Here is a 10761-nt window from a genome sequence, read left to right as displayed (position 1 = left end):
ATGCAAGCCGCTTCGAGACGGAGCTCCGTCACTGGCCTCGCCGAAGTGACTGGTGCTGATACTGGTGTGAGTGGGCTCATGAACAACAAACGATGCTTGGGATTGGCCTTATTCGCTTCTCTTGGAGGTGTTCTCTATGGCTACAATCAGGTAAATCCATGTCATGTATGCCAACCCGTCGATTGCGCTCCCTCTAACAGCTTCGTTCATCCAGGGGGTATTCAGTCAGGTCCAAGTCATGGCTGACTTTGAGTACCGCTTTGCATCCACCGTGAGTTGTCCATGCCGCTGAAATTATCCTCGATTAACTAAGATAATGCCCTTCTTAGCTCAACAATTCCTCCACCAAAGGTCTTCTCACTGGAATTCTAGGTATGTTCGTTGTGGAGAAGAATATCCCGATGATCAACAAGGTTAATACTGTCTGTGTCCAGAGTTGGGAGCCATGGTAGGAGCGTTGAGTAGCAGTCCCCTCGCAGACAAATATTCTAGGAAGGTGAATTTGGTCACAGACCATTTATAGACGCAGCCTCTAATACGGAATAGCTCTCCATTTCAGCCTGGTGTGTTGTCTTCATGCTAGGTGTCGCCCTTCAGGTTGGCGCGAGCACCGATGTGGCTCTGATTTACTGTAAGTGAGAACGCGGGGCCCCAAAGATTTGCTGGGGTACTGACTTCAGACTGCAGCAGGGCGTTGGTTTGCCGGAATGGGTGTCGGTGGGCTGTCCGTGGTTGTGCCTATGTTCAACGCCGAGCTGGCGCCGGCATCCATTCGAGGAACCCTGGTTGGTCTACAGCAAGTAGCGATCTGTTGTACGTGATGTTCCACCGCGTTCTTGTGCCGCCCTTCCATTAATGTTCACATCAGTCGGAATCATGATCTCGTATTGGATTGGATACGGCACGAACTACATCGGTGGAACGACTTACCCCAATCAGTCGAGCGCGGCATGGAGGATTCCCCTGGCCCTTCAGCTCGTCCCCGCTATTATCCTGTGCATCGGGTCGTGGTTCCTCCCGTATTCACCTCGATGGCTCATGCTCGTTGGCAGGGAAGAAGAATGCCTCGCCGTCCTGGCTCGACTCCGAAAACAAGACGCAAACTCTCCAGCCGTTCAGTATGAATATCGCTCGCTTAAGGTTGAAGCTTACGCAGACCGCGCGACCGCTCGATCTCGATATGGAACCGAAGAGAAGACATGGCGCACGGAAGCCCTGGAGTACAAGCGGATCTTTACAACAAAGGTCACTCTGCATCGTGTTGGTCTCGGCGCGGGCGTCAAGCATTTGGTCAATGGTCCGGTAAGTTTACAGTTTCGACCTAACGGCTTCAGAACAACGTTGACGGGAATAGGAATCAATGCCATCCTCTACTACGCGCCGACCATCTTTGAACAAGTCGGGCTCTCGGGTGGAAGCATTGGCTTGCTGGCTACCGGGATTGTGGGCATCTTGATGTTCGTCTTCACCATCCCAGGTGCGCTGATCGTGGACAAAGTTGGTCGTAAGCCAATGCTTGCCTGGAGCTTGGCCAACATGGGCATCGCCCACGCCATCATTGCCGCTCTCATTGCTACCTACGGGGGTAAGTTCAACGAGCACAAGGCCGCCGCTAACGGAGCTATCTTCCTGGTTTACTGGGTGGTTGTCAATTACGCCATGCCCTATGGACCTGTCGGCTGGATCGTCACCGCGGAGTCATCGTCGCTCGATATCCGCGCCAAAGGAGTCGCGATTGGTTCTGCCGTGAATTGGATCATGAACTTCACCGTTGCACAAGTCACGCCTGTCATGATCACCAATATCGGGTACAAGACCTGGATCGTGTTCATGTGCTTCTGTTTCCTTGGCTTGGCTTGGGTCTACTTCGTTTTGCCAGAGCTGAAGGGCCTGTCACTGGAGGAGATTGATGCCGTGTTTGCGGACGAGGTCAGCGCCGAGGATCGTCACCAACGCGAGCGTATTGCCAACGAGCTTGGGGTCAGCCGTGTGGTGAATGTGGATGGTGGTGATGGAATTGATGACCTCAAAGATTCGACTTCTAAGCAAGAAGTCGAGACCGTGTAAAATTGGCATTTTCAGAGTTACGGTTGTTTTGGATATATATACTGGAGTTCTAATGTGATTTGAACAAGAATTGTCGTCAACATAGATAGTCCTGATTACCCTAGACCCTGGCGGTACAGCGCAGCGAGGCTTGTGTCCTGGAGCACAAGTACCAAGGCATGGGGGCACTGCACTGATATTCACACACTAGGCCAAAACAAAATGTGGACAAGAATAAAAAACATTAAGAATAGATGTTGCGATAAAAGTGCATACCGCATGGATGACCTAGGGCCAGGCCAGGCTCCTCCACCAAGAAGACGGTAGTAATCATGCACCCTAGTCTTGATATCGGTCGGTGCAACTAACAGCTTTCTCAGGGATATAAAATTAAAGATTCTTGTTTTATACTCAAGACATAAGCGTTTAAGATCATCATCCTTGTCTGTCTTGTTGTAATATTATCAGTGCCGCTGTTTGTGCCTATCGAAGTACGTATACTAAGCAAGTCAGAGTATATGAAGGAGCGGTACTAAGAGTACTGCGTACTGAAATCATGCCTTCTCTTATACCTAGCGAGACAGGTTAGATATGTTTGCAATGAGCAATGTCTACTAAGAGGCATTCTATGAGCGAAATCCAAAGAGCCTGAAGCTCAAGATCATGCGCCTCTGGGATAGGGTGTTCGAGATAACTAGTAGTAGTCTGGTGGTTCACCAGCGGCCACGAGCCACTATCCATTGGGTATATACAATGTAGCTGTTGCGGAGTATGCCATCCAGACTGTGACCAGCTTGGAAAGTCATATTCATTTACCCATAGGAGTGCAGAGGGATCTTGCCGCCACATTCCCCCTGCTAGAAGCATCAACTTCCCTTTTCAGGAAACTTTTGCAGGAGCGGGGATCCTGGATTCGACCTGTTGCGGAAATTTAGGTCGTTGAGATCAATAATCGGCTGAATTACCAGATACGGTAATTTATGCGAGTCATACGTTGTGTCGTGCAATAGACAGAATGCTGATAGCAACGAAGTAATGGAAGATGAGCATGCCACTCGACATACATGATGAAAGATAGAACAAACAACATTAATACTATGTCGCAAGCCTATATGAAGACCATGGTCTTCCTTGCCAGTTTGATGCCGTCTTGTAATAAATAGTCCACCGAGCACCGAACAAGATGGCCATCAACCGTGGTGTTTACACTGACCCCTCCCACAACATTTATATCGCCGAGGCAGAGCCCTCAGCAGACACCATTCAGGCCGGCTCGACTCTCCAGCCAGGAGAAATCACAGTCGCCATCAAAAGTAGCGGGATCTGCGGGTAAGCCTCCTCGTAGATATACTGCACGCCCTTACCCCGTCTAACTGGAAACCAGCTCAGACGTCCACTTCTGGAAACACGGCGGCATCGGCCCCTGGGTAGTAACCGCTCCACACATTCTAGGCCATGAATCAGCCGGCGAGGTGGTTGCCGTTCACCCGTCCGTTACATCGCACAAAGTAGGCGATCGCGTGGCCGTCGAGCCCCATATTGTCTGCTTCGCCTGCGAACCCTGCCTGACGGGTCGGTACAACGGGTGCAAGAGTTTGATTTTCCGGTCGAGCCCGCCCGAGCACGGGTTACTACGCACCTATGTCAACCACCCAGCGGTATGGTGTCATAAGATTGGGTCGCTGTCTTTCGATGACGGGGCGTTGTTGGAACCGCTCAGCGTGGCGCTCACGGGTGTGACGAGGGCCGGAGTGACGATCGGGGATCCGGTGCTGATTTGTGGTGCCGGGCCAATTGGGTTGATCACGCTGCAGGTTTGTCGAGCAGCCGGGGCATGGCCTCTTGTTATCACAGATATCAATGAGGCAAGGTTAAAGTTTGCGGCTGAGTATGTGCCCGGTGTACGAACTTGTCTCGTGCGTCCCACGGAGAGTCCAGAGCAGTGCGCCGAGCGGGTCAACAAACTCATGGGCGAGGGTGTGGAGGTGGCAATTGCTTTGGAATGCACTGGCACAGAGTCGAGTTTGGCGGCAGCAGTATGGAGCGTCAAGTTCGGTGGAAAGGTGTTCGTGATCGGGGTGGGGAAGGATCATTTGCAGATCCCCTTTATGAGGATGAGCGCTCAGGAGGTTGAGCTCCAGTTTCAGCAGAGATACGTAAATATGTGGCCGAGGGCTATTCGCGTTTTGCAGAGCGGAATGGTCAACCTGAGCAAATTGGTCACCCATGAGTTTGAACTGGAGGACGCACGTACGGCGTTTGAGACGGCAGCAGATCCAACATGCGGTGCGATCAAGGTGCTAATTCGGTCATCATAGCTGGGACTCCCGGAAAGAACTTTTATATGCCGCTAACATGACTCCATGTTTCTCCTTCTGAACGTCGTAAACCATTCCATTCACTCTCGACTCGCCAGCTGGATGTAGTTATGCAGTATGCTTTTGGAAACTGGTTAGATAAGCACGTCTAGACGTCTTGGCGGGGGCTTAATTTTGGTATCAACGTCAATCACTAAAACTGCAGTCCAATCTGGTAAACCCTGGATTCAACCACGTTCGTTGCTTTGTATTGTTGCCCCCTCTAATCGTGGCGATGGAAGACTTATCTTTGTACCGGCAAAGTAATCTCCTCTACACACAGGAGCAGTTATCGAGGTATCGGCCTGGTGGGTACCATCCAGTCTACCTTGGCGACAACCTTCAAGAACGGTCACTACGAAATACACTATAGATTAGGTTGGGGGGGGATTTTCCACCATGTGGCTTGCAAATGACAGAAAGTTAGCTGCGCATAATCGCCTATATGGCTTTTACTAACGTAGAACAGGAAAAACCAGTGGGTTTCGCTAAAAGTTCTGAGAGCGGATATCTCCCAGGGATCCGAAGAACTTCACAATATACACCTACTTGAAAAGCGTTCGCAGGGAAGGCTACCCTCAAAATATATAGTTTCGTTACTCGACTCTTTTACTCACCAGGGGCCTAACGGAATCCACCAGTGTCTTGTCTTTGAGTTGCTTGGACCTTCTGTTGACAGGGTTCTTCGCGACTACTACAGCTCTGGGGATACCCTTGAGCCGGAGACTATCCTTCGCATGTCAGAACAGCTTCTAGAAGCCATTAAATTCATTCATGATGCTGGTATGGGACATGGAGGTGAGACAAAGGCTAATCTATCTTTCCATACCCTGTGATAACTCATTCTTGTCCCTACGCCATGGTACTTACGCAGTGACAGATATACGCGGTGGAAACGTCGCTTTCAGCTGTAGCCACCTCTCGAATGTGACCAAAGATGAGCTCTTCGAAGTCCTTGGGATGCCAGAATCAGAAGAACTGGTTCGTCTTGATGGCAAGACTCTGGATAAAGGCCTACCGAAACATATAGTAAAAGCCACAGAATGGGACGAGTGGATAGATGAAGATGATGAAGACCTTCGCATTCTTGACTTTGGAGAGGCGTTCTTCCAAGGAGATGAGCTCAGAGAACTTGCTCAGTCAGGGCCATTACGGGTGCCCAAGACAATTTTCCTCGAATGCTTTGACCACCGGGTCAACTTATGGCATCCAGGCTGTATGGTAAGTAGCCCTACCGTGTCTGTCGCAAGTTTGATGCTAAGGTTTGCAATGGAGATTTATGCGTTTATATGTGGTACATATCCATTCCAATATCTAGGAGACGATGATGTCCTGGTTGTACAGATGATTGGTTTTGTGGAGGACTTACCAAAGGACTGACAGCCAAGATGGGACAGCATGCGATTGAACTCTAAGCATATGTTGGAACCTAGAGAAAGTGAGTAAATAGATTCCATACGAACACGATATAGTTGAGTTTGCTAATTTACCTGGAAGAGTGTCAGCAGTCTGAATTAGAACGAAGGCTCAATGGAAAGGAGCACAGCCGATCACTTGCTTGCCTTGTCCCAGTCATCCGGGGGTTGATGAGATTTTTGCCCTCGAGCCGAATGGAGGCCTCCGTGGCGCTTGATTTGTTAAGATCAGAGCAGTATGCAGAATCAAATCCTAAGTAGATGCCGACTATTATACTGGAAATAGGACTGCCAATTCATGAGCCTGAATCTGTGGCTACATTGTCCTACTACTACACCGTGTAGATGTTTAGTGTGGTAATTTCAAATCGTGGCAATCTGCAACAATAGAGTTTAAATTTTTAGTCTCTTGTACGTTGTATTTTCACGAATTCTTTTACTGATTCTAGTGCTGCGGCTGATTAAAGCCCAGGTTCTGTCCTTCTTTCTTCATAGACATTCCCTGAGAACTGGAAGGGCATGCCGCTTTGAACCTGGAGCAGGTCGCAAGCATACTATACTCCTCGCATGGTCCGCTTGCCCTGGAGGAAGAGGATGACTAGTTGGCTTGGGTATGCAAAAGCAGGTCCTAGAGGCATACCTTGACTTTTACCTCATTATTTGTACAGCAAAATAAGCTGCAGCTTCGTGCTCACCTATATGGCCGTCCCTCCCGGGGTTCAATTAAAAACAAAAAAGAAAGGCAAAAGCTATACCCTCAGTATCGAAACTGGCCGGTGTGACTACAGCAAGAGATATGTGCAGTCAACCATTGTGGATGAGCTTTCGAAGGAGAAACGGCTGATTTCATTGGAAGAGAAAACTAGCACCAGAGTCCAGAAACCACTCGCGCTGCTGGGCTGTATTCCAAGTAAGTCAAATGGGAACCCAATATCCGGTCTGTACTTCATTCTAATGCCAATGATCTTTCCCAGAGGATCCACAAACCTAAACAGGTCGGTTTCAGCTACCCATGTATATTGAGTGCATCATCCAGAGCTGAATAAGTAGTATTATGTGAGATATGTGGAGGATCCACTCAATGTATGTATATAGCTGTCATTGCCCTGCTGAGGTTTGTTCATCTTTGGGAGACCCATTTTATACCAGTCATATGCAGAATCCATATTTTAGCCGCGAGTTGTGGTCCGCAGTCATCCATAGTTTTCGTTAGGACATACGCCAGTGACGTATCTAATCAGCACGAAGTTATCCATTAAGCCGAGAATTTCAACTTTGACCGTGACTGGATATTCCTGACGGGTTCATATCAACGCTCCCGATGGTAAGGATCATACTTGAAGAGGCGACAAACTAAAAGTGCGATTGAAAATAAGTGCCCGTCGAGACTGATATCTTCTTGGCGCCACGATAGGAAACAGGAGAGAAATTTCTGGAGATCGAGAAAAGAGTGCAGGTGGTTTGATGATCGTCAGGCCTCGGCAACTCTATTTGCTGACAGTGCATCTGTCTGGGCAATCTGAGGGATATCAGGTCCCGCCCTCTATCAGTCACTATTGAGGGCCAAAGTTTGAAGTGGGACCTTGCACAGCACGAGCAACCTGCCCTTTCAAGGTCAATTGTGTTATACGTGCACTACAGAGTTCCCAGAGTCGCATTTACAGTTTCTTATACTCCTTGAACCGAGGATCAACGATCAGATAGAATTTACACGTCTCTAAGATCCACCTGAAGAGCGCCAACAACACGAACACTATATTTGTTATGAAATAGGCACAGATGAAAACGGGATTCTTACTGTTCATGTCACGATTAAGATCAGGGGCCACGAGATCTAGAACATCATGTATCTGAGTTCCTAAACAAGAACCAGGTAAGGGGGGGCTGTCTTTATGAATTAGGGTTCGAGGCTGGGACTTCTTTCAGCCAGCCTAGAATTCGGCCTATGCTAGGCCTGGGCTCACGGATTGTCACTAAACAACCCTAAAGTCCTGCATGAATGCGGGATATGGACATGATTATTTTACCGAGTATTACCCACCACAGACATGCGCCCTTATTGTTGGCAGGGCAAATTCTGTGGTTGCAGCATATTGGAAAATATTTATTATTCAGAAGAACTCCCCGTTCAGCCTTGGCTCATGCCATAAATAATAGACATCCAATTTATGCAGCCGAGTGGGACGCACAGGACCGAGCCGCTTTCGCCATCACATTCTCCCCAGTAAATTGTCCATCCACTTGTAACCTCACATGCGGTATCTTCATCGTCTGCAAGAAAGGAACGAGTGTGTCACATGCCCAGTTCACTTGCTTGTTGGCGTAGAGAACGGTCTCCGTTTTGAGCCTGGCCAAACATTGTGCCATCAGCTCTGAAAACTGTTCACGGTCCGTTCTCGGCATAGTGAAGCATGGATAGAACTCTCGATAGCCTATCACCTTCCATATTCCACGCGAGAAGTGTGGCCCTTCAAGTAGAGCTTTTTCGAGCTTATAGAGGCCGAATAATTCTCGCAATAACCCTTCTTGCACCATTTCATCCACGCGTTTTCGGATACGAATTTCAAGGTTCGAGGGGGTATCCCCGAGAATAATGATGAACGGATTTTTCCCGTCCTCGACTGCGGCTTGCAAAATGGGGATTGTCAAAGAAGTTGATCCTCCAACAAGGATAGGAACTCTTCCTCGACTGTGGATGTCCCGGATACAATCGATTGCATCCTGGATAAATGTGTGGGGCTCGTCTTGTGCATCGACATAGTCAACGAGGTGGTGAACTATTCCATCTGCCTCTTCAGGCTTCACTTTGGCGCTGATGATGCTGCCATCCTTGTAACACTGGAGGCTGTCAATCGAAATGACCTCGCTTTGAAGCGATTTTGCAAGCTGCACGCCCAGCTTTGTCTTCCCAACAGCGGTAGGCCCAACGAGGGCTATGATGCTGGCAACCGGAGCAAACATCTGGGATCTTTAGAGTGTTATAATAGCCTAATAGAGAACTGGAAGAAAGCGAATGATAACAACAAAGATGTGAACTTAGGTATAGTCTTTGAAGTGACTAGAGCGGGGGCAGATTAATTGCTATTTTAAATTAAAACAATGTCTAGAATACACAAAAAATAGAACAAAAGGCAGACATGTAAAGTATATTCCATATACTAGTACGTACCCCTTGCCTCATGTCGCCACTTGCCTCAGCTGCCCTATGTACGGAGTAGTTCGGGAGGTCTTTTCGGCCTGAACAACCCTTCGGAAATGATATACAAAAGGCCGTTCTACACTAACTACGCGGCATGCTTCTCCATTACTTTCACTTTCCTAGCTTCTTGCCTCGTCCTCGTTTACGTGAGAGTGTGATTTAACAGACCAATGTCGCCTATTTCTCTTCCCTCACAAGAATCTCCATCAGCGGGGAAGGTTAACCCTCCCGTTGTTTGCGTATAGTACGTGTGGTACCAATTCGCGCACAACAGGCAGCAGATACTGATAGTCCTAGCTGTGGATCATCACCCGGAAACGATTCAGCATATCTAGACGCTGCTAGGGCTTTTGCCAGGGTCCTTCACCAGCATGGATTTCACCTCGTCTATGGAGGTGGAACGACTGGTATAATGGGCGCAATTGCACGCGAGGTGGTGAAATTATCAGGGCCAGACGCGGTACAGGGTTATATCCCAGCCGCACTGGTGGCATACGAGCGTGGAAAAACGGGCAAGGAACGGGATAACACAACGTACGGACGCTTTGACGTTGTGCCAGATATGCATACACGTAAAATGCTTATGGCACGGCGTGTTCAATGTGGCGGTCCAGGAAGTGGTTTCGTGGCTTTGAGTGGCGGGCTCGGTACAATCGAGGAGTTGATGGAAATAGCAACATGGCAACAGCTTGGTATCCATTCTCGAGGGGTATGTCTCCTGAACGTCGGAGGTTACTGGGACGGTCTGGTGAACTGGATTGAAAAGGTTGTTGTGGGCAAAGGTTTCTTGTCGCCGGAACACTGGCATGCTGTCGGTGTTCAGAGCAGACCAGAAGATGTCGTCAAATGGCTCCAGGAGTGGAGGGCAGAAGAAAAGGGGGTAAAGTTGGACTGGAGAAGCGAGACGGGGACTGCAAAAGAGGATAGCGATCATCCGAGAGCGGTTGGTGTAGATCTGTAGTTGTGGCTGGCTAGGAAACAATAGATCATATTCTTCGCTTGTGTTCCATACGTGTAATTAACTTCTAGTAGAAGTTAATTTTGAATCCCTGACCACAGAAGCAAAATTGGACGTGTCACCCGAATCACATAGCACGTTGACTATTGTATGCTAGCGTTTTCCTAGAAGCCAATAGTGCACAGGAGCTAGTACGAATGATTATAGTAAACAGGCAGGTGCGGGAATGCTATGCATAATGCCTTCCTTCCTTCCAAGCATCACGATGCGTCGCCCCTCTGCATGCATGAAGACGCTACACCGACACTTTGCCACCATCTGGCGTCAATCCCTTAGTACATACACATCATCCTGCCGCAATCAACAGGGGGAGTAACTAATGTCGCCTTCATTTAATTCCCCGAAGTTCTGTTTCATTGTTTCCTATGTAGTTCCTTCTATAATACCCCTCAACTCCAGCGCCTATCATCCTAATGCGTGAAAAGTGTGAGAAGTATCTAACTCATTAAAATACATTGTCATGTAGGGACCCGTCTTTTTGCTGTACGAGAACGAAAGCCAAGATTGTATGGTAGTGGTCTTCTGGAAATCGAAGGACGGGCTGTATCAAGGTTAGGTACTAAGTATCATATAGATTCGGAAGCTTCACGTACAAGTATGACTGTATATTATCACGGTACGAAGCCGCATGTTTCGTCCATCCGAAATGGTTGAATATAGAGATCATCCTCTCACATTTGATGTTTTCATCAAAGCCTCGGAGAGAGATATATGCTTTTGAAGTAG

At 48.4% G+C, this 10761-nt stretch overlaps 4 protein-coding genes across 4 annotated transcripts; 3 read left to right on the top strand and 1 right to left on the bottom strand.

Moving 5' to 3' along the window:
- ANOM_009939 (sugar porter family MFS transporter) lies at positions 1-2067 on the top strand (the record flags this gene model as incomplete). Its single annotated transcript, XM_015555195.1, has 7 exons — positions 1-150; positions 215-271; positions 330-372; positions 435-496; positions 547-631; positions 688-813; positions 869-2067. 7 exons carry the CDS (start codon positions 1-3, stop codon positions 2065-2067), a joined length of 1722 nt encoding a protein of 573 aa, XP_015403496.1.
- Positions 2068-3229: 1162 nt separating this feature from the next.
- ANOM_009938 (uncharacterized protein) lies at positions 3230-5783 on the top strand (the record flags this gene model as incomplete). The annotated part of the gene is made up of 4 exons (XM_015555194.1): positions 3230-3375; positions 3431-4343; positions 4883-5201; positions 5284-5783. The coding sequence occupies 4 exons, from the start codon at positions 3230-3232 to the stop codon at positions 5781-5783; spliced, it is 1878 nt and encodes a 625-aa protein (XP_015403495.1).
- A 2201-nt stretch (positions 5784-7984) lies between these two features.
- Positions 7985-8779, bottom strand: ANOM_009937 (uncharacterized protein; the record flags this gene model as incomplete). Its single annotated transcript, XM_015555193.1, has 1 exon — positions 7985-8779. One exon carries the CDS (start codon positions 8777-8779, stop codon positions 7985-7987), a length of 795 nt encoding a protein of 264 aa, XP_015403488.1.
- A 408-nt stretch (positions 8780-9187) lies between these two features.
- On the top strand, positions 9188-9978 carry ANOM_009936 (LOG family protein; the record flags this gene model as incomplete). The annotated part of the gene is made up of 2 exons (XM_015555192.1): positions 9188-9261; positions 9315-9978. 2 exons carry the CDS (start codon positions 9188-9190, stop codon positions 9976-9978), a joined length of 738 nt encoding a protein of 245 aa, XP_015403487.1.
- Positions 9979-10761: the final 783 nt, after the last annotated feature.

This window comes from Aspergillus nomiae (assembly GCF_001204775.2).
Source record: "Aspergillus nomiae NRRL 13137 chromosome Unknown contig00334, whole genome shotgun sequence".
NCBI classification, from domain to species: domain Eukaryota; kingdom Fungi; phylum Ascomycota; class Eurotiomycetes; order Eurotiales; family Aspergillaceae; genus Aspergillus; species Aspergillus nomiae.
Note: the sequence above shows the minus strand (reverse complement) of the source record. Positions and strands in the feature narration are given on the sequence as shown.